The sequence below is a fragment of the Lynx canadensis genome, chromosome D2 (assembly GCF_007474595.2).
Source record: "Lynx canadensis isolate LIC74 chromosome D2, mLynCan4.pri.v2, whole genome shotgun sequence".
NCBI lineage: Eukaryota > Metazoa > Chordata > Mammalia > Carnivora > Felidae > Lynx > Lynx canadensis.
Genome location: NC_044313.2, coordinates 85539947 through 85563461, shown reverse-complemented (window position 1 = coordinate 85563461; position 23515 = coordinate 85539947). Strand labels below are relative to the sequence as shown.

At 48.0% G+C, this 23515-nt stretch overlaps 1 protein-coding gene across 2 annotated transcripts in view; it reads left to right on the top strand.

Annotated features, from left to right (window-relative positions):
- The first annotated feature begins 3211 nt into the window (after positions 1-3211).
- Positions 3212-23515, top strand: part of ZWINT (ZW10 interacting kinetochore protein) — a 33940-nt gene continuing 13636 nt past the window's right edge. The window contains exons 1-9 of one of the 2 annotated variants that reach the window (XM_032595253.1): positions 3212-3277; positions 4162-4252; positions 4343-4466; positions 4602-4768; positions 4879-4935; positions 5495-5637; positions 5714-5884; positions 5961-6065; positions 6497-9067. In XM_032595253.1, coding sequence (XP_032451144.1) covers positions 3237-3277; positions 4162-4252; positions 4343-4466; positions 4602-4768; positions 4879-4935; positions 5495-5637; positions 5714-5884; positions 5961-6039 — 873 coding nt within the window. In that variant the 5' untranslated portion in view covers positions 3212-3236 and the 3' untranslated portion in view covers positions 6040-6065; positions 6497-9067. Of the gene's footprint in view, positions 3278-4161; positions 4253-4342; positions 4467-4601; positions 4769-4878; positions 4936-5494; positions 5638-5713; positions 5885-5960; positions 6066-6496; positions 9068-23515 lie in introns of those variants that run through there. The other variant, XM_030335122.1, reaches the window with a different exon arrangement.

The window sequence follows — 23515 nt, the reverse complement described above, 5'->3', positions numbered from 1 at the left end:
TCATATGTCATGTCTCAGTTTCTGTAGGTCAGGATTTCAGGCAGTTTCTCTGGGACAGGATTTTTACATTCTTCTCGGGGGACTCAATTAGGGAAGAATCGGCTTCCAAGCTTATCTAGACTGTTGGCAGAGTTCAGCCTCTTGTGGTCGTGGGATGGAGGGCCCCATCTTACCAGCTATCCGCTAGGATCTCTTCTCCAGCCCTGGATCCCACGCGATCCTCGCCGCTGGCCTTTGCAACCCGCCTGTTTGCTTCCCCGAGGCCGGCAGGAGAGCTCTCTCCTTTGGTTTGCTGGGGAACATTATACAACGAAAGGGCATCACACGAGTGTGTGATTTGCTTAATGCAGCCTAATCAACAGATTGATACCCCATCGCCAGTACTATATTCTGTTGTTTAGAAACAAGTCACAAGTTTCACCTTCACTCAAACAGATTATACTAGGGAGTGACTCACTAGTGGCCTCCCTGGGGCGGGTCACACGGCTTCTTAAAGAGATCACAGTCCACAGCTTTATCTTTAGCCCAGTCTACTTTCACCTCACACACAACTTTAAATAAACAACAAAGATGTGTAGTTTACTTGTGTTTTCTTTTCTCCCCACACTTTTTTTTGGGCTACATTTTACTCGCGCATACAATTCCCCCGATTGCTATTTTTATTAATATAGTTTATTAACTTTTAAAAAAAGATTTGGTGGTAAAAAAAAAAAAGACATTTTTATTCGTGTAGTTGCCATTTCTGGCACTGTCCATTTCTTTGTATACATTCAGATTTCAATCTAATGTCGCTTCCTTCTAAGTTAAAAGATGTCTCGCCCATTTCTTGTAGCATGGATCTGCTGATGGCAAATTCCTTCAGCTTTTGTATGTCTGAAGTGTCTTTACTTAACCTTTGTTTTTGGAAGGTATGTTTCCCGTAACTTTCTAGCAGTGCTTTGAAGATGCGGCTCTAGTGTCATGTTTTTTCCAGGGTTGCAACAAGAAAGTTACTGCAATCCTTATTGTTGTTCCTTTGTATATAACATATCCTCCCACACAAAGCTGCTTTCAAGGTTTTGTCCTATGGGTGATTTCAAGCTGTGCAATCGTGGTATGTCTTGGGATAGTTTTTTAATGTTTTAATGTTTATTTGTTTAGAGAGAGAGAAAGTACGGGGGGGGGGGGGGCTCTGTCAGCAGAGCGCGCCGCTCCAACCCAAGAACCCTGAGGTCGTGACCCTAGCAGAAATGATGGGTCTGATACTTAACAGATGGAGCCACCCAGGCGCCCCTTGAATAGCTTTTATATACAATTATGTAACCTTCTCCACATTTTAGAAAATGTAACCTTCTCCACCTTTACCTCCTAAAAGAAACCCCATGTCCTCCTGCAGTTGCTCTCAGCAGGCAACCAATGCCCATCTCCCCACCCTCCTGCTCCCCTGCCCCCACCCCAACCCTGGATGACCACTAGTCGGCTTTCTGATCCTCTACAAGTGCCTAATCTGGGTATTTCATGTAGACGGAATCATACAACATGTACTCTTTTGTGACTGGTTTCTGCCGCTTACCACAATGTTTTCGACGTTCATCCATGCTTCGGTAAGTATATCTCATTCTTTTATTTCTGAAAATACCCCGTTGAGTGGATGCAGATTTGTTTTCCAGTTCACCAGCTGATGGACATTTGGATTGTTTCTACTGTTTGAATTCTGTAAATCATGTTACTGTGGGCACATGTGTGTAAGTTTTTGTGAACACAGTTTCATTCCTCTCCGATCTATCCCTACAAGAAGGACTGTGGTCCATATGGTCACTCATGTTTAACATTTTGAGGAACAACTATACTGTTTCCCCAGGCAGATGAAACTTTTTTTAAACGTTTTACTTTTCAGAGACAGAGAGAGACAGAGTGCAAGCAGGGGAGGAGCAGAGACAGAGGGAGACACAGAATCCAGAACAGGCTCCTGGCTCCGAATTGTCAGCACACAACCCCATGGGGGCTTAAACCCAGAAACCATGAGATCATGACCTGATCCGAAGTCCTACCCTTAACCGACTGAGCCCCCCAGGTGCCCCCTAGGTGATCATTGTAAGTTTTCTTTAATGGTTTTTTTTTTTTTTTGAGAGTGAGTGGGGGGAGGGGCAGAGAGACAGAATTCAAAGCAGAGTCGGGGAGGGGGGACCCAAACACACCAACTGTGAGATCATGACCTGACCTGAAATCAAGAGTGGGACACAGCAACCTGAGCCACCCAGGCGCCCCCAGATGCATCATTTCGTATTCCCACCAGCAACGTGAACATTCCGCTTTCCGCACGTCCTCACCTTTTATCATCTTTTTCATTATCTCTTCTTATTTTTTTAACATAACTGTTTTTAATATCCTTGCCTGTTTGATTCTATTTGCTCTGATCAGTGATTTTTTTTTTTTTTTTTTTTTTCTTCTCATCATGGATTTTCTTTACCTCTTTTTTTGCAAACTTGGTAGTTTTTATTTGGCTGCTGGACACTGTAAATTGTGTGATACTGGCAGCTGGACATTTTTGTTTCTATAAATATTACTTTGCTCTGGCCTGCCGCTTGCTTGGTGATGTGCTAGCAGTCCAGCGCTACCTGCTCCCTGCCGCGAAGGCACACCGGTCAGAGCTCTCAGCGCAGAGCCCGCGGCCGCTGAGACTCCCATCCTGATGGGAGGAAACTGCTCCGGCTGTTTATTCCACGTTCCCTGAGCCAGTTCCGGGAGGGCCCGGGGGGCGGACCCCGGCCGACTGGTGGGCGGACCCCCACCGAATACCGCTGCGCCTCCGGGATACGTGTTCTTCCCGACTGAGGCCAAGCATCTGGGGAGGTAGACCCAGTGCTTTCCTTCACCCCAACATAGTTTAAGCCAACTGGATGCCGAGTGTCTCCCCAGAGCCCAAACTCAAACTTGGCCCTCGGTCTCCCGCTGGACTAAAACCAGCTCAACTACTCTGCCCGGCCCACGCCACGCCCCCAGGCTCCAGCACCGCCTACGGGCAGCGCGCGCAGGCGCAGAGCGACGGCGCGCCGGCCACGCCCAGCCAAGACCGCGCCGGCGCTAAACAGCCGTCACGCCAACGGCTCGTCGGCGTCTGCCAATCAGAGTGCACGCTGACCCTCGCTTCCCGCCCACTGGCGCGGTAGCCAATCGCCTGCCCCGGTGCTCACAGCGGCGAATTCAAAGCTCACTGAAGGCTGGAGGCGGAAGAGCCGGAGCTCGCCGTCGGCAGGATGGAGGTGGCGGAAGACGGGGTGCGGGGCCCCGCGCTAGAGTGAGTGTGTGCCGCCGGATGGCCGCCGGGGGCGGGCTGGGAGGACCTTGCGGGACCCCGCGTACTCCCGGCGTCCCTGGACCTCGCCGCGGGACGTGCAGGCAGGCACCCCCCTCTCCCTGCACGAACCCCGGCTGGGTCCCGGGGGCCGCTCCATCCCTGCGGACCCCGAGTCCCTGGACCTCGCCGCGGGACGTGTAGGCACCCCCCTCCCTGCCCGCACCCCGGCTGGGTCCAGGGGGCCGCTCCATCCCTGCGGAGCCCGAGTCCCTGGACTTCGCGGCGGGGCGTGCAGGCAGGCATCTCCCCCCTGCCTGCACGCCACCCAGCTGGGTCCTGGAGGCCGCTCCATCCCTGAGGACCCCGCGTCCCCTAGCGGGTAACACCGTCCAGGCATCAGATGTCTGGGAGGGTCTCTTAATTTTGGTCTGGCCTGTGTCAGCGCGCACTCTTCGGGAGACTGTTCTACCCTCACCCCTGCCTGCTGGTGAGGCGGCTGGCAGAGCCTAGAGCAGGCACCCAGCTCTCTGTCCGATCCCCGCCCCCAAGTGTCCCCTGCCCGAGACCCCCTGCTGCCCATCGGAGCGCTGCCCCTTTCCTTCCCTGTCCCGTATTCCCTGATGGCCTTCAGACCTTCCACCCAGTGGTTCCTCTTCCGTGAGACCTTTTCTGCCTAAGATCCTAGCCCCTTATCCTGACTCCCCCTGCTCTGCTTGTTTTTACTCTCCCTTCCATCCCCAGACAGCACTGCAGACCTTCCTGTAGATTCTGGTTAGGGCAAGACCCAGCGTTGTTGCGCACCTGCCAATGCGTCTGTGCGCACAGGTCGGCCAGGACTAGCGCCCCAGGAGTGTCCAGTTTTCTCCTTTTTCTTGCCCCGGCAGGGCCCTGGGCAAGCTGGCACACGTCCTGGAGCCTACAGGCCTGCAAGAGGAGGCAGAGCTGCCGGCCCAGCTCCTGGCGGAGTTTGTGATGGTATGGGCAAGCCTGGGAGCTAGGGAAGCTCCGGGGTCCCCTCGTGGGGGTACTCGGCAGACGGCCCTCTTCTGCCCTCTCTCCGAACAGGACTCCCGGAAGAAAGACAAGCTGCTGTGCAGCCAGCTGCAGGTGGTAGACTTCCTGCAGAACTTCCTGGCTCGGGAGGACACTGCCCAGGGACCAGAGCCCTTGGCTTCTGAAGACGCCAGCCGTGAGCAGGAAGGGGGTTGGGGTGGGGGTGTGTCAGGTCAGCAATTTGGCTGATGGGAGGACGGAGGTCCCAGTGTGGCAGGCAGACAGGCAGGCCAGTCTCATCTTTGTTCTTGTCTTCGGCGGCTCCTTTCAGGGCAGAAGGCAATGGCTGCCAAGGAGCAGTGGAAAGAGCTGAAGGCCACCTACCAAGAGCATGTGGAGGCCATCACCAGGGCCCTGAGCCTGGCCTTGCCCAGGATGGAGGAGGCCCAGAGGAAGCGGGCGCAGCTCCAGGAAGCCCTTGAACAGCTCCAGGCCAAGGTGGGGCCAGGAGGAGGGAGAGGAGGGCAGGCACGCTGGGGTGGACCCCTGGCCACCTCCCAAATCCAACCAGAGAAACACTCTTCCTTCTTTGTTCCCCTTCTTTGCAGAAGCAAGCGGCCACGGAGAAGCTGAGAACAGCCCAGGAGCAGTGGCGGCTGCACCAGGTGGGTCCAGGCCCCTGGGGGAGCGTCCCTTCTGCACCCCTGCGCGGCACTGGCCACGTCCTCTGCCCTGGAAACCTCCATTCCCTTCTCCTCTGTGAGGCCTCCCCCCACGGGCCAGGTCCTCTTCCCACGTCCTCTGCCCGGAAAACCTTCACCCCCTTCTCTGTGAGGCCTCACTGCTCGGGCACCAGCGGGGAGTTAAATCGCAGCCTCGCCACTGACAGTGTTAGGACCTTGGGTGTCCCCTGACTTCCTGTGCTGTTTCTTTGTCTACTCCATAAGCCAGGTGGATGACATCATCGGTATAGCAAGTGCTTAAAACAGTACTTGGCACATGACAGACTAACGTTCGTTTGTGTGCTCCCTTCCTCCGAACACTTTGCACTAGAATAGCTCGTTCTGACCCCTAGACCTCTCTAGGCCCCTGTTTCCCCTAAAGTGAGTAGAGTTCCTCTTTCCCTCTGTGGGTCTGCACCCCAAGTCGTGCCTAGGCTGGGGATTAAGAGCGTGGCTGAAGGACCTCCACACCTGCTGAGGCGTTTTGCTCTCACTCCGGTAGGAGAAGCGTCTGCGGCAGCTGGCGGAAGCTTCTGCGGAGGTGAGGCTGCGGCAGACGGGGGCCCAGCAGGAGCTCCGGCGTGTGCATCAGGAGCTCGGAGCCCTACGGCAGCAGGCGGGGCAGGAACGGGACAGGCTACGGAGGTGAGGCTGGGAGAGTGGGCTGCACACCCCCGCGTGGCCCGGTTTTGCTCCCTCACCAGCCACCTCTTCTCTGCAGGCACCGGACCTTCCTCCAGCTGCTGCACACCCTGCAGGGTCAGCTGCCGTTTCCCGAGGCGGAGACGGAGCCCCCACGGAAGCTGGACCCTGCTGAGGATGAGCCCCAGCAGCGGAACACCGGGGATGCCGTGGGGAGAGACGGGGCTGGGCCATCCGAGGTGAGTGAGAGGTGGGCCGGGGGCAGGGAGGCGGACAGAGGAGCTGGGAGCCAGGCCTGACCCGTCACCCGCACCGTGTGTCCCCAGGGCTGACGGCCCACCGCCTGCCGTGGACGCGGGCTCGCCGTGGCTCCCTGAGGGGCAGCGCCACGGGAAAGGAAGCTAGAGCTGCCCGGCGTCCCCGGACTGCAGGTGTGGAAGGAGGGGCGGCCTCAGTCCACCTCCTCTCTGTGTCTGAGCTGCCGTCCCTTGGGGGCTGGAAGTGGGAAGCAGCAAGGATTCATCTTGTGGCTGAAGCCTAGCACCTCGCTCTGTGCCCAGCCTGCCCCGGGCGAACCCCTGTCTGTCTTCTCACCGTCCCCCGCCCCCATCCGTGTGGCGGGATGCTCGGGGCTCTGGAGTGCAGCCTGGTTTCTGACCGGGGCCTGGGTGGGGTGGGCTCCCGAGCCTGGAGCTCTGTCTGTTCCCCCTTTCGTGTCCGTGGTCACGTGTCGGTGGGCAGAGCCACACGTGGAGCTAGCAGTACGGCAGGTGCCGGGACCAGTGTGGACAGAGAGCGAGTGGGTGGGGAGGGGCCTGGCTCGCAGCCCTGACGCTGCTTGTCCAAATCCACGGCAATCCAGCTCGCCGGGCGTATTCACTGGAGGGGGAGGAGGCTTCGTGCAAGGCGGTTGGATGTGGCGCAGTGACGGAAGTGGCGATGGCGTCCCTGCCTCAGGCTGGCCCCTTGCTGCGAGCCGGCCCGGCAGCCGCGGTCTGGCTAGGCCGCGCACACCTGCCCGCGCAGTGTGGTCCGCACAGAACGACCGGGATGAAGAGCAGCCCTGAGAGCAGAGGGAAGCCCTGTGTCTGCCTGAGCTCCTACTTCTGTCCGCATTTGTGTGTGTGTTTCCGCGTTCACCGTCGCCGTCGCTCTTGAGTGTGTGGCTGGTGTGGGGACACTGGGGGCACCGCTCTCTGGGGGACAGCGCGTCCCTGTCGGGAGCGTGAGGACTGCCGTGTGAGAGACACCAGCGACCACCCAGCGGAAGACCCGTCGTCCATATGAGGACGCGACCTTCCTGAGCGAGCGGGACCCGGGACCCCGGCGGCTCTGGGAAGAGCCTCGGGGGCTGTGTTTTCAGACGCCTTCCGGCAGGTGGAGATGGATGGAGGTCTTTGAGTCCTGCTCTGGGCTCTGCTTCTCTGAGGGCCCGAGTCCCTAGTGTTCTTTCAGGTGTGTCGGCCCCGTGGTTTAGGTGTGAGATAGGTCTGATCTCAGAGGTGTTTGAAGACCCCCTCAGGGCTGAGTGAGGGGTCAGGATTGAGGACGCTTCTCAGTCTACCATGTGTGAGGGAGCAGGCTTCTAGCTCCCAGGTGCCCAGGCCCACTCACCCCTCTTCTTGCTGGGGGGCTCCCTCCCCGACCTTCTGCCTTGTCTCTCTGGCCTTGTGGGCCCTGGGATTTCTACACGGGAGAGCAGGCACATCGGCCCTGGGGAGGCGAGCTGCTCAGGGGCGCTGGGGTGCGGTTGGGATGCTGTGGGGTTGCCCGGTGCCCGCGCGCCGGCGGCTGCTGGAGCCCGCAGGGACAGGAAGACGCAGTCCCCGGAGCCCCCCAGGCCGCTCCCGGCCCGGTCAGGGAAGAGCTGGGTGGAGGAGCAGGGATCACACGAGCACACCCGAACTTCCGGCAAGCACGCTTCCCTCCCCGAGTGGGGGCGGAGCCAGTGCGCGCGTGAGGCCCAGGGGAGGGCGGGCTGCTGTTGCACCGGCCAGTGTGGCTGCAGGACTGACCAGCTGGGGGACCGGGCTTTATTCGCCGAGACGAGCAGGGTCTCGGCCGTAGCGGCGCCCTGTGCTCCCGGTCCCCTACGGACCGTCCTGGGACCCTGGTCTCATACGCGCGCTTGGGCCTGTGGGCCTGCTGCCTGCCGGGGACTTGCTGTCTCTCCCACCTGCTGGAGGGACGGAGGCCAGTCCCTGAACCGCTGGTCTGGACGCCGTCGCGCTGTCCTAACCGAAGTCTCCGTGGTAACTAACACGGAACATTGGCCCAGTCCAGCACCAGAGAAGCTCTTCTAGTTAAGAATAGCGTTTTCCTTTTAAACGTGATATTCTTCTGTGGCGAAACACTGCTTTGCTTTCTCTTTGCTAGCTTTAATTTCCCGCTTCCCAGCTACTGTTACGTTTTTCTAGGAATTTCTCATTTCTCAAGCATATTGGTGTACCGTCATAGTATATTTTTTTATTCTTTTAACGTGTGCACACTGTTGCAGGGTGGCCTAATGTGTATTCCTGACATTTTTGTGCCGTATCTGATGTTCCCTTTGATCTGTCTTCAGCTGTGCATTCATTTTCGCATATTTAAAGATTCAGAATTGCCTTTTGCGACCAGCTCTTGTTTGTGTCTGCTCTGGTTCATTGGCCTGTAGGCCTGGCTTGGCCATTTCCTACCTTCTGTTTCTAGGTGGAGAAGATGTACTTGTTTTGTGAACTTTTAATTTTTGTCAGATAATAAACTCGTGTATCTGGTTCTTTGTTTTCTCAAATAAAATGTAAGGCTACACATTTCTTGTGGCTTTCTCTAAATATATTCACATTCAGTTCATAGAATTTTCTATTTCCCATTATTTGATTCGTGAGTTTCTTAGAAAAGTACTTTTGCAGTTTTCTCTGCATGGGAGGATAATCTTTCCAAGTCTACTCTAATTTGGTCAGAGAATGTCCTCTATATAAGAAATCTTTGGAAGGTGGCGAGGGATGCGGGTAGAGCCAGGAATGTGGTCTCTTGTCTTTTCTTTTTTTGTGCTTCGCAGGGGTTTGAAAGGACCTCTGTTTTGGAATTGTCCCCTGTGGTGGTTTCTATGTGTCTGTCACATTTTGCTTGTTATTTTGTCAGTTTTTGCCTCCCGGATACCAAATTTTTTGTTTTCTGAATGTCACCTCCTGAGAGGTGTGTTCAGGTCTCCGAGTACGATCTCCTTATGATTCTGGTAGATTCTGCTTCCCCTGCCCTGCGCCTACTGTGTTAGGGCACAAGTTTACACGTGGGTCTTCCTCTGAGCCGGGCTGTACCACTGTTGACTGGCGAGTGTCTCTTAGCCTTGCGATCTGCCTGCATTGGTACCAAGAAAACTGCAGCTCCCTGTGTACCTTTGCCTCGTCTGCCTCTCTGACAGCCTTGTGAGTTTCAACTTCTCTTCATCCTTGTGTCGTGTTGTGTTTTTTTTTTTTTTTTTTTAATTTTTTTTTCAACGTTTATTTATTTTTGGGACAGAGAGAGACAGAGCATGAACGGGGGAGGGGCAGAGAGAGAGGGAGACACAGAATCGGAAACAGGCTCCAGGCTCCGAGCCATCAGCCCAGAGCCTGACGCGGGGCTCGAACTCACGGACCGCGAGATCGTGACCTGGCTGAAGTCGGACGCTCAACCGACTGCGCCACCCAGGCGCCCCATCGTGTTGTGTTTTTAGAGAGCGAGCGAAGGAGAGCAGGAGAGAGGCAGAGAGAGAGAATCCCAAGCAGTCTCCGAGCTGTGAGCACAGAGCCTGATTCGGGCTCGATCCCATAAACTAGGAGATCGTGACCTGAGGCCGAAATCAGGAGTCAGAAGCTCAAACATCTGAGCCATCCAGGTGCCCCCACTTTTTATTTTTATTGCTTTTATACCACATTAAAGAATGATTTTTTAAAAGCCAGTTTCATAATTTTTCTATCTTTGGTTTTGTTTATTTTTTTATCATTTTGTTTTCATTCCTTTTATCTTTGTTCTTCTGAAGGTTGTCACTGGTTGTTACCCCAGTTTAGCTTTTGAGTTAATAACGTCTAAAGTTAAGCGTAAGAGTCTCGATGTTGAACAGGAAAGGAAGCTTGGCACCACTGATGGGTCAGCACACTCTTGACTAGTAAGATGTTTCCGTCTGGTTCATTACTTCCGGCCTGTTCTCTCCTCACAAAGCGGACTGACTCTTCCCTACATTTTCTGGTCATGTTTACTCATTCACTTTGGTTTTCTGCCTGCCTGATTTTATATGTCAGAGCTTTCACATGGGGTGATTTCCCATCTGAAATACATGTGTCGGACTTTCTTTTAGTTATAGGGTCGGTAGGCTGTGCAACACTTCACTGTTTCTTACTGTGAAATGCTTTTATTCTGTTCTCATTCTGGAAAAAGGTTTTCATTGCGTAGAGAATGCTTAGGGCACAGGGGCTTTCGTTTAGAACATGACTCTAGCTTTCACTGTTGCCGATGGGAAGTCAGCTGGCCGCTGAAAGTTCTTCCTGTACATCCGGTTCATTCATTCGTTCGTTCGTTCGTTCATTCATTCATTCGTTCATTCACAATGCTTGTGGTTTCTTGGGCTTTCTAAATCTGAAATTGCCAGTCTTTTCAACAGTTTAGGAGTATTTTCAGTATCTTCTGTATAAGGTTCTTCCACACGAGTTAGGCATCAATTAGATTTTCTAACTTTGTTCTTCATGTTATATAAACGTTCTTCCATATTTATAGTTAACTTTTTTCTCTCTAGAATGCATTTTCTTTGTTTAAATCTAGTTTGTTAACTGTATGTTACTAACCTATTGGATAACCGTTAATTTCATTTTTTTGTCATTAATTTTTAAGCAGCTCTGTTAGACCCCAGTCTACGTTATTTGGAGTTTTTGTGTTATTCTGGCCTACAGTTTGAGCTGATCCTTTCTGACCCTCATACAACATGTTCCAGTGTTTCCCCGGCGTTGGAAGGGTGCGTAGTTTCCATCTTTGCAGGCCTGCCTAGGTCCTCACCTTCCTCATGTGCTCCTTGTTTCTTTGTGTGGTTTATGTAGTTTTACTACCAAGTGTCCATTTTTATTGAACTTCGCTGTTGCGAATACTTTGTGGCTGGTCACAGGGGGAAAGGGTGGGTGTGTTTTCTTTTAGTAGCTCGTGGACGCGCTCATGTTCCTTGTGTCTCCTACTTCTCATTCTTGCTGGTTGAAGACTCTCTTTTTCATTCATATTTCTCAAAGACTTTTTTCTATTTTCTCTTTCAAAAGCACAAGCTTTTGGCTGCATTTTAATACTGCTTTAATGTTCTTTCATTATCCTCCTTTCCAAGGTGCCACCCTACAATTCTTTATTGAATTCTATTTTTATGTGACTGTTTCCACCAGGAAGATAATTCTTGTCAACACTTGGATGGTTTCAGCAAAGTTAATCCCTTGCATTCTATCTTTACAATTTTAAAATTTGTAAAGCCGAGATTTCACTTTGGATATTCTACCCTACTGTGAAAAGAAAGCTATTCTAAAATAGAATAATATAAAATATGGTATGTGTTAAGTAATAACAAATTACATAATAATTAAAGAAAGCTATTCTGGCCATTCTGGTTAATACACGCCATTCCTATCTTACAGAATTTATGCAATTTTTTGTATTGTAATTTTTATGGGTCTTCTTTGAGGCAATTATGCGTAAGTTTTAAAATACAGAGGATGAGGGGGCGCCTGGGTGGCTCAGTTAAGCATGCGACTTCGGCCCAGGTCATGATCTTGTGGTCCGAGTCCCATGCTGGGCTCTGTGCTGATGGCTTGGAGCCTGGAGCCTGCTTTCGATTCTGTGTCCTCCCCTATCTGTACTCCTCCCCCACTCGTGCTCTGTCTTCCTCTGTCTCTCAAAAAATAAATGTTAAAAGAAATAAATACAAGAGGGTGAGGGGCGCCTGGGTGGCTCAGTCGGTTAAGCATCCGACTTCAGGTCATTGTCTCGCAGTTTGTGAGATCGAGCCCCGTATGGGGCTCTGTGCTGACAGCTTAGAGCCTGGAGCCTACTTCACGTTCTGTGTCTCTCCCTCTCACTCTGCCCTTCCGCTGCTCACACTCTGTCTCTGTCTCTCAAATAAACATTAAAAAAATTTTTTTTTAAATACAGAGGATGAAATAAATTAATTTCATTATTGTTCCTAACCCAGTCTTTAAATGCCCCTTTTGCTACTTTGAGCACTGGGCTCTGAGGAATTTAGTGTTTGGGCCTTGATAAACTTTGCTTTTGAAATTTGGGATAACCTAGGGGGATCATTAGATCTCAGTCTCAGGAATCAATATCTTTTAGTTTGTTTTCAGGACTTATTAAACAGTTTTTTGAGGGCATGTACATTCTTTTGTTTATGTTGTTAAATTGAATTTATATAACTGTTGACATAGTTAGGAAAATCTTCACAGAGCTCTCAGTATACCAGATTAGGTGTCGGATGCCTGTTCCCATGTACCTGTAACTTCTAAACTGTCAGATGGACTCCAGCAGACCCACCTATGTGGACACGCGTGACTTAGTTCATCGTGCATTTCTTCGTCGTCACGCCCTAGTGAGGAGTTGATAATTACTTAAATGGATTGATTACTATACACCTAAAATTGCATTTCGAAATAGGAAAAAGAAGGAGTAAATCCAGAACTATAGGAGATTGTCGCGTATAAACATTATAAAAGAACTAAACCGTAAAAAAATCTATATGTGTATACGTAATCTGGTATGGAAGTGTTCTATTTACACATACTATAAAAAATCACAGGAGAAGCTAATGTGAGTTGGAGTGATCAAAGTGAGGTTTGTCTTAGGGAAGAATGAGTTTAAAATATCCTCATGATTCTCAGTGTTATGAAATTACATTGCAAAAACTTCAGGTCTGATCTTACAAACCAATCATAAACAGTGAGCATGTTTCATTAATTAAAATACTAGCTTAAAAAGGAGGTATATTAAATTCTCAAGGGGCGCCTGGGTGGCGCAGTCGGTTGAGCGTCCGACTTTGGCCAGGTCACGATCTCGCGGTCCGTGAGTTCGAGCCCCGCGGCGGGCTCTGGGCTGACGGCTCGGAGCCTGGAGCCCGTTTCCGATTCTGTGTCTCCCTCTCTCTCTGCCCCTCCCCCGTTCATGCTCTGTCTCTCTCTGTCCCAAAAATAAACAAAAAACGTTGGAAAAAAAAATTTAAATTCTCAAGTTTTTCATATAACTTAGCAGTGGACAAGAAGTCATGTTTTGCATGTCTTTGAGGGAGAACACTCCGGGCACAGAGGCCAGTCCACCATCTCCGTGTTTGTAAAGTCTGGATTACCTGGGCCAGATGTTCTAGAGTTAAAAGAGGGATTAAAGTAATCCATTTAGTGAAGTTTAACGTTATCTCTGGTTGTTTCACTTGGTCACCACGAAGTCAGGACTGTGTGGGAAAGACACGCAGATTTCGTGTTTAGACTGCTCTTGACGGCGACCCAGATGCTGATCCTCGTTCCGGTGTGCCTTTTTTTTTTTTTTTTTTTTTAATTTTTTTTCAACGTTTTTATTTATTTTTGGGACAGAGAGAGACAGAGCATGAACGGGGGAGGGGCAGAGAGAGAGGGAGACACAGAATCGGAGACAGGCTCCAGGCTCCGAGCCATCAGCCCAGAGCCCGACGCGGGACTCGAACTCACGGACCGCGAGATCGTGACCTGGCTGAAGTCGGACGCTTCACCGACTGCGCCACCCAGGCGCCCCCCGGTGTGCCTTTTTCAACGCGCGAAGGAGGGGTGTGTTCAGAGTGCGTAATACTTGTCACGTAAACACGTGGACACGTACAAATCCACACCTAAAACAGGTGGGGAGCACGCGGATCAGATGGGGGAAGTGGTTTCAGGCTCCTTTTCTCGGACACAGGTCCTGTCATTCACACTGGCTCTGATTCCTCTGTTCGGGAACATGCGTAACTTCCGTCCACAAATGAACTCACACCAGTGCCCTCGTAATTTAAAAGGACTTAAGAGGGGCGCCTGGGTGGCGCAGCCGGTTAAGCGTCCGACTTCAGCCAGGTCACGATCTCGCGGTCCGTGAGTTCGAGCCCCGCGTCGGGCTCTGGGCTGATGGCTCGGAGCCTGGAGCCTGTTTCCGATTCTGTGTCTCCCTCTCTCTCTGCCCCTCCCCCGTTCATGCTCTGTCTCTCTCTGTCCCAAAAATGGATAAACGTTGAAAAAAAAAATTAAAAAAAAAAAAAAATAAATAAAAGGACTTAAGAAATGCTCATTGCGTCATATCCAGGGAAGATTTCTCAAAGAGCTGCCTGTTGAACTCAACTTCAAACAAATGCAATCATCCAGAGGCAGATTTCATCATTTGTTGAATGTCAGCTGTGTGCTCAACGTAAGTTTTGAGAATTAAAAGAAAAAAAAGGAAGATGATAAAGACAATCTGAGTTTACATTCGGAGACAGGAAGGAAAAACTAACTCTAACAAGCAGTACTGACTGTTCTCATGGAGTGAGGGCTGGCGTGTTCAGCAGCACCGGGATGGCCACGTCCCCAGTAAAGCACAGAAAGTGACACCAGTGACCTCGGGAGCACAAGAGGCCGGGCAGAGCCTGGATCACACTGTCAGGGAGGCCGTTACCCCGATGGCTGGGGGGAGGCCAAGCCTTTACCCAGGAGCCAAGGAAACCTGCCGAACAAGGTGTTTTCCACCTTTGGCAAAAGATCTCCGAGCCCCTTTTAACGCACTGAAATAGAAAGTCTCAGGGAAGACCCGCCCCCGGGGAGGGCTTTGTGAATCCTGGCACATGCCCACGTAGCAGGCGGTCCCGCTGCCTTCACTGTGCGCAGGTGAACAGTGTCCCTGAGCATCCACTGCCTGTTCCTGCACGTGCCACAGTGGCAGCAAGCAGAGGGCTGAAATCCATTCGGGCTCCGGAATGGACCTCTGCTCTAGAATGCTGGTGCTTCACACTAAGTGCGGTAGCGATCACGATTACGAGCTCTCATGTTCTACCCAGGAAGACCGTCACTAGAGCCGCTCAATGACGTAGTGCTCTCGGCTGGTGACAGTTGCCGTCAGGACAAGTGCAGAACAACCAGACTGATGGATGGCCTCTCCCACAGCTCACTGTTTGGCGTGTTACTGGAGGCTCATGACTCCGTGAGAATTTTGGAAAGTATCACAACGCAACGTCACTCACTGTGCCTCGGTTGTAGGCTACTTGTCAAGGTTTCAGGGACTTACAGTTGAAAACGGGAAAAATCCTCAGCCATAATTTAAAATGTTTGTGGTAAAGAGTGGTGAACTATTTCCCATCAATTAGCAAAATGACTGTGGTTTTTAAACCCTACCCTGTGACTACCATAATAACTTTGGTGTTAATGATTACATTGAACAATATTCGGAGACTTCCGGAATGTAAAGATGAGAGGAGCTTTATGTTAGAGGAGTCTTGTCACTGCTGGTGCCGGCGACAGGCTGCTCTTACTCTTTGGAGAAAGAATAAGACAAATATTGTTTGATTAAAACAGAAGTGTGGTCGCTACCATAAGAAGAGATTTTCCATTTTCCCCCTTCCATCTATCTCTATCCCATCTCAGGGATTTTTAGTTTTCAGGATCCAATGAACTAATTAACTCTGTTAGGGTGGTGGTGGCAGTGGTCTAAAGAAGTAGGCAGTGAAAAACAATGTTACGTTTATAACAACAGAAAGAAAGGGCTAGCAGGTATTCAGGTAATTCTAATAGTCATCATTGCATGTGGTATATCTTTTATGTAGGCGAAACACTGAAACTGTGGAGTTCCATGTGCCTCAAGGAAAACAATTTGTTTTATGGCTAAATAATGGAATTGGGTTTGCTTGTTTTCGACATTATACAACAGTTACTGGTGTGAGTCACAGTGCCTGCAATTTAGCCTTGCCATTGCCCAGCTCGAACAGGGGATGGTCTGGCCAGTGGTGGTGAGATTTTCTTTACAAGGTTTACGATTTCTGGCAAATTTCTTGCCTTGTTTGTTCTTTTTCTGAAATTTGTGTGTGTGTGTGTGTGTGTGCACGCACACACACACATACGCAGTCATATTCATTCATTCCTTTATGTTTTGAGACTAAGTTGTTAATTACATGCAGATTCAGAATCGTACTAACTCCCTGGTAGTTGTGTTCTGTTAGTATTTATTGATCACACACTTAACGAACATTTCAGAGTAGCTATGTGTCAGTTACTCTTCCGTTTTTTAATAAAAATATATTTGACATAACGTTGTATACATTTAAGGTGTACAACATGTTAATTTGATGTGTTTATATACTGTAGTATGATTGCCATTGTTGTGTGAAGCTACCCTAATTAGTACCTCTGTCACATTAATAATCATTCCTTTCAGTGGTTAGAATACTTAAGTTCTAGGCTCTTAGCAAGCTTGGTGATTATATAACAGTATTGTCTGGGTTCCTTTGTTCTGTGCATTAGATTTCTAGGGCTTACTTACTACCCGTTACAAGTCTGTCCCTTCAAACAGTGTCCATCCTGTTTTCCCCTCCCCTGTCCTTTGTAGTCATCATTCTGATCTGTTTTCACGAGTTCGGCGTTTTTAGATTCCACGTGAGTGATCCCATACATTACCTGCCTTTGCCTGACATACGTCACTTAGCTTAACTGCTCAAGGTCCATCCACGTCTCAGATGGCAGATGTTCTTTAACATGACTGGATGATAGGTATGATATGTGTATGCACCTGGATGTGTACGATATATATGGAGACTATTTTATATAACGTGTAACGTATCTGCTTCTTTATCCATTCATCCAACAATGAACATTTAGGTTATGTCCACATCTTGGCTATTGTGACGAATGCTGCAGTGAACAGGGGAGCGCAGATCTCTCTTTGACACCCCGTTTTCATTTCCTTTGGGTGTACATGCAGAGATGGAGCTGAACCAATGTACATTTCCCCCATCAGCGGGAAGGTTCCCTTTTCTCCACATCCTCACCACACTTGTTACCTCTTCTTGTGGAAGTTTAATTCTGAGCTCTGTATTCTGTTCTCTAGGTCTACATGTCTATTTTTTATGCCAGTGGCATATTGTATTATTACTGTGGTTTGTAGTATAGTCAGGACGTGTGAGGTGCCTCCAGCTTTGTTCTTTCTCCAGTATCGCTTTAGCTATTCAGGGCCTCTTGTGGTTCCATACGAATTTTAGGATTTTTTTCTTTTTTCTTTTTAGTTTACTTGAAGCCATTGGAATTCTGATGGGGATTGTGTTGAATCTATAGATGGCTTTGGGTAGTATGGGCATTTCAACTATTCTTTCAATCCACGTACACGATGTCTTTGCATTTGTTTGTGTATTCTTCAACTTTTTCCAGCAAGGTCTTGTATTTTTGAATGTACAGATTTTCACTTCCTTGATCAAATTTATTCCTAGGTATTTTATTGTTCTTGAAGCTATTGTGACTAGGATAGTTTTCTTTATTTCTTTTTTGGATGTTACATCATTAGTATATAGAGTTGCAACTGATTGTTGTATGTTGATTTTATATCCTGCAACTTTACTGAAGTTCCAACAGTTTTTTGGTAGAGTCTTTGGGATTTTGTATACACAAAATGAAATCATTCACAAATAATGACAGTTTTACGTTTTCTTTCCCAATTTGGATGCCTTTTGTTTGTCTTGACTAAATGCTCTAGCTAGGACTTCATTACTGTACTGATTGAGTAAGAGGGGTGAGAGTGGGCATCCTTGTCTTTTTCTTGATCTCAGAGGAAAAACTTTCGATTTTTCTCTATTGAGTGTAATGTTAGGAATGGGTTTGTTATACATGGCCTTTTATATGTCATGTTTCTTTGGTACCCAATCTGTTAAGAGTTTTATCATGAACGGATGGTGCATTTTGTCAAATGCCCTTTCATCATCTATTGTGGTTATTATGTGATTATTTAAATCTTTCATTCTGTTAATGTGCTGTATTACATTTATTGATTTGTATGTGTTTGAACCATCCTTGCATCCAGAGATAAATCCCACTTGGTCATGGTACATAATCATTTTTATGTTATTTAATGTGTTCTTGAATTTAGTTTGTCAATATTTTGTTGACAATGTTTGCATCTATATTCATCATGGATGTTAGTCTTTAATTTTCCTTTCTCGTAGTGTTCTCTTCTGACTTTGGTTACATGGTAATTTTGGCTTCATAGAATCAATTTGGAGGTGTTCCCTGCTGTTTAGTTTTTTTGGAACAGTGTGAGAAGACTTGGTGTTAATTCTTCTTTAATTGTTTGGTAGAATTCACCAGTGAAATCACCTGGTTCTGGAGTTTTCTGTGTTAGGTTTTTGATTACTGATTCAATTACTTTACTACTAGTTATTGGTCTGTTCAGATTTTCTGTTTCTTCCTTATTCAGTCTTTGCATACACCGTGTTACTAGAAATTCATCCATTTCTTGTAGGTTATATTTGTTGGCATATAATTGTTTATAGTAGTCTCTTAAGATCCTGTGTATTTCTGTAGTGTCAGTTGATTTCTAATTTTATTGGAGTCTTCTCCCTTTTTTAATTAGTCTAGCAAAAGGTTTGTCAATTTTATTTACCTTTTTGAAAAACCAGCTTTTAATTTCATTGATCCTTTCCATTGTTTTTCTGGTCTCTATTTCACTGATTTCTACTGTGATCATTATTATCTCCTTTCTGCTAACTTTGGACGTAATTTGTTCTTTTTCTAGTTCCTTGAGGTGTAAAATTAGGTTTTTATTTGAGATCTAATTAATAGATGCACATAACACTAAACTTTCCTCTCAGAGCTGCTTTTGTAGCATCCCATAAGATTTGATATATTTCCATTTTCCTTTGTTTCAAGATAATTTTTTATTTCCCTTTTGATGTTTCCTTTGACCCACTGGTTGTTCAGAAGTGTGTCGTTCAGTTTCCACATATTTGTAGAATTTCTACATTTTCTCTTGTTCATTCCTACTTCATACCATTGTGGTGAGAAAAAAAAAAAAAAAAAAAACCCTTGGTATGGTTTCAGTCTCCTTAAATTTGCTAAGATTTGTTTTGTGTCCTGTCACAATCTGTGGTCCACGTGCATTTGAGAAGAATGTGTATTCTGATGCTATTGGATGGAATGTTCTATCTGTGTCGGTTAAGTCATTTGGTATAAAGTGTGGTTCATTTCCAGTGTTTATTTTGTTGATTTTCTGTCTGGATCATCTATCCATAACTGACAGCAGAGTATTGATGTTCACTACTATTTTTGTATTATTGTCTATTTCTCCCTTCATATCTGTTAGTATTTGCTTACCGTACTTAGGTGTCCCAATGGTGGGTACCTATATGTTTATGATCATTTTATCTTCTTGATGTATTGACCCTCTTATCATCATATAGCAGCCTTCTTGGTCTCTTGTCACTGTTTTTGGCTTGAAGTCTGTCTTGTCTGATGTAAGTATGGCTGCCCTCGCCATATTTTTGATTTCCACTTGCACGGAGTATCTTCTTCCATCTCTTCACTTTGAGCCTATTTGTGTGGAGAGCTGAAACGAGTCTCTCTTGGTGGCTTAGAGTTGGGTCTTATTATTTTTATCCGTTGAGTCACTCTGTGTCTTTTGACTGGATAATTCGGTCTCCTTACATTGGAGCGATTATTGATGTGTAAGGACTTGGAAACGCCATCTTACTGTTTTCCTTCTGGTTGTTTTCCATGGTAATGTGTTCAGTGCCCTCTTTTTCTAATGGTTTGTGAATCTAGATTGTTGCTTTGTGGTTACCGTGAGGTTTATGTAAAACATCTCAGATAAAAGTTCTTTGATGCTGAAAGCAGCTTATCATCATTCCCCTGGAAAGTCTCCACCCTATTACTCCTCCTCTTTTATGTTTTTAATGTCACAGTTTACCTGTTTTATGCTGTGAATTTATTATACATTATAGAGTGTTTTTACTGTAGTTAAGTGGCCACGGTGCTTTTCCAATACAGAGTTAGTTTTCTAATTCTGGCTGTTTACTTCTCACCTACCCAACTGCAGTGCACTGTCCTGCTTTCGTGTCACCGATTAGCACCTTTGCATTTCAGCTTGAAGAACTCCTGTTAGCATTTCTTGCAAGTCAACTCTCGTGGTTGGCAACCTTCCTCAGCTTTTATTTATCTGGGGATGCCTTTATTTCTCCTTCGTATCTGAAGGGTGGTTTTGCCACGTAAAGCGTATTTGGCTGGCCAGTTTTCTCTGTCAGCACTTTGAATGTGCCATTCCACTCTCTTCTGGCCCGCAGGGCTTCTGCTGAGAGCCTAACAGGGTTCTTTTTAAGGGTTACGTTCCCTGGCTGCCTTTAAGGTTCTTTATCATTGAGGGGTGCCTGGATAGCTCAGTTTGTTAAGCATCTAACTTCGGCTCAGGTCATGATCACAGGGTTTGTGGGTTTGAGCCCCTGCGTCAGGCTCTGTGCTGACAGTTCGGAGCCTGGAGCCTGTTTTGGATTCTGTGTCTCCCTCTTTCTCTGTCCCTCCCTGCCTTGTGCTCGCTCGCTCGCTCTCTCTCTCAAATATAAATAAACATTAAAAAATTATTAAAGAAAGATTCTTTATCATTGATTTTCGACAGTTTCATTGTAATGTGTCTTGGAGGTCTTTTCACATTGAGATGATAGGGTGTTCTAGTAGTTTTGTGAACCTGTGCCAATTTCTTCCCAGGTTTGGGAAGTTCCCAGCTATTATTTAAGTAGACTGTCCCCTTCTCCTCTTGTCCTTCTGGTATACCGGTCACTCTTCTATTTGCCCTTTTGACCTTTGTGATGGAAACTGATGGCTCTTGTAGGGTTTCTGCCCTACTTTACAATCTTCGTTCGCCTCCTCACTGAGCTGCACTCCATCTGTGTCCTCGAGGTTACTTGTTCTTTCTTCTGTCTGGAGCGATGCTTCCTTCCTCCCCTCCTTTATTGAATTCTTCAGTTCCAGAATTTGCTTGGTTCTGCCTTATAATGTTACTCTCTTTCGTAAAGAAGTGCTCTGTTCATTAATTTTGTTCCTCAGTTCACTGAATTACTGTTCTGAGTTTTCTTGGAGCTTGTTGAATTTCTTCATGACTGCTGTTCTGCATTTGTTATCGGGTTGCAGTTTTCCATACCGCTGAGTTGTGTTGCTGGAGGATTACTGTCTTTCTGTGACACCACGTGTCTGGGATTGTTCATAGTGTTGGGAGACATGCACTTGTGCTTCAGCCTCTGAAGTATCAGTCACCGTCCTTAAGTAGGGTTTTCTGTTGACTGTGGGTCTTACAGTTCAACGGTTTGGCCATTAGGAACCTTGTTTCTTTTGGAAGGTGGCTCCGTAGCTGGAGCGTGGTTTCTCCTTTGACTCCTCTGGCAGACGCGTGCGCACAGGGAGCTGCTGGCAGAGCCCGGGCGGTTGTGGGCTAGGCGCCTGGGGCTCTGGGGGTCCCTCTGGGCCTGGTGTGGTATCCTCCAGGGCCCCAGGGCCATCCTGCTGCCGACGTCCTGAAGCAGATGGCATGAGGCCCGTTTCTTCACGGCGCTTTGCCACTGTCGTCTTCCTCTTTCCCTGGCCTGTCCCTCCCCCGGTCACGGGTGGTCCTCAGATGTGCAGGTGCTGCTGGAGACAGGGCCCCTCCTCGGCAGCCTGTATAGCTGCTGCGGGGGTCACTCTGCCCACGAGGGAGAAGGTGTGGCCTTCGCCTTGTAGTTCACCTGTCTCTAGACCTTGGTTCCCAGTCAACGAGAGTGCGATTTAAGGGAGACGTCTTTGTTAAGTGACTCATCCATAAAATCAGTTTTTGTGGTCAGACAGGTTATAATATTTAATTTTAGTTTGGAAACTTAAGTTATAAAGCTGTTTAGTGTTGTGTTTTGTTTTTCCTGGCGAAGTATCTTGAGTGTCATATTTTTTAAGTGTACGTGCATTTACATAAATTGTAAACTGAAGGCAGGCATTGTTCTTTCTTTATAGCTTAATTTTATCTTGTGGTATTTCTTAAGGAGTCATTTATTTCAATCATGAAGGCACCCGGAAGCTACGGGAAACCTTCCTCACTTCATCGTAGGACTGATTGCTATCCATGGTCTGCTATTTTTCATCTGTGAATCTAGTTTACCTCTAAGGAAGCTGAATGGACAGCCTGGCTCATTTTAAATTTTGTATTAAGAACAGAGTGCACTCATTTTGTTCAATGTCAGGTGAAGCCTATCTAATATTTCCTAGATGGTTAAGTATATGAAATTATATATAATAAAAAATTATAGAAAAATTAAAAATCTGTCTTCCTCCAGGCATCTCTGTCCCCACAGAAGTATACATGCTTGGCAGGAATGTGGATGAACACTCTCCATCCTTGGGGCACCTACCTGAGTGTCCCTGGGGGTTGGGCATCTGATGCTTGATCTCTGCTCGAGTCATGATTCCCGGGTCACAGGCCCCACGCTCTGCATGGAGATTCGCTCTCTGCCCCTCCCCCTCTCTGTTTCTGTCTCTCTCTCAAAAATAAACATTAAAAAAGATTTTTAAAAAAGGAGTTGGAAGGTAAGAGACAAAAGCAAATAGATGTTTAAACTATTATTCATTTATTTTCATACTGATTTTTGTCATCTTTTAGATTATCTTAGTGAAAATAGAGTTTCGTCAGCATAAATTTTAATTTTTTTTATGTTTTATTTATTTTTGAGAGAAAGCACGGGAGGGACAGAGAGAGAAAAGGAGACACAGAAGCTGAAGACAGGCTCCAGGCTCTGAGCTAGCTGTCAGCACAGAGCCCCACGCGGGGCTCGAACCCACAAACTGCGAGATCATGACCTGAGCCGAAGTCGGACGCTTAACGACCGAGCCACCCAGGTGCCCCTGTCGTGTACAGTTTTAAATCAGGATTATTAGTCAGTTCATAGGTAATAGACATTTAATGGTTTTAGGCATTAACTAGTTACATCGCATTGTTACCGATTATAGTATAAATAACTGAGGATCTGTGGTTTCACCTACAGAAACAAACCGACTATAGCAGCAGCCGGGATATTCGGGGCCATCGAGCTCGGTTTCTTTCCACGGGTCACTGGCACATACAGTGACTCCCTGCAGTGACCCAGATGTATTTTCTGGGGAGACAGATAGCTAACCTTAAAGTGTGATGTGCAGTAGACTCATGTTGAGGTTTTTGTTGTTGTTTGTTTTGTTTTGTTTTAACGTTTATTCATTTTGAGAGAGAGAGAGAGACAGAACAGGAACGGGCAAGGGGCGGAGAGAGAGGGAGACACAGAATCCGAGGCAGGCTCCAAGCTCCGAGCTGTCGGCACAGAGCCCGTGGAGGGGCTCCAACTCATGAGCTGTGAGATACGACCTGAGCCGAAGTCAGACGCCCAAGCGACTGAGCCACCCGAGTGGCCCAGACGTGTTTTTTTAAATGTTGATTTCAGCTGTCTCTGAAGATTCTGGTTCCCAATCCCCTGTTCAGATTTTGCAAATTTGCCAACCCCCTCCCGTGATTATGACGCAGTGGATTTAGGGGCTGTTTCGTGAGAAACTCTGCATGATTCCCGTGACGATCTTGGCACACTCGGTGCTACCGGCTTGCTGGGCTGGAGACCCGGAAGCCATGGACAGACCCGTTTTGAGAAGGACTGGGGAGCCGGGAGGGAAGGGAGGGGCTGGTCTCCGGGACGGCTGGGGCCTGGTGGGATGACAGGACGCGGTGGTGGCAGGAGACGCAGCCTGAGGCCGAGGGGGTGGTCCTGAGGCAGTGGAACTTGTGCTGGAGGAGGTGTGACGGCGGGCTTGTGCGAGCGCAGTGTGTGCCACACGCACCTGCGGAGTTGTGCAGGACGGGCACACCTCCTGATCGGGGAGTGCACGTTTCCGTCTCCGAAGAGCTGACTTGCCGGAGTTTGTCGTAAGCA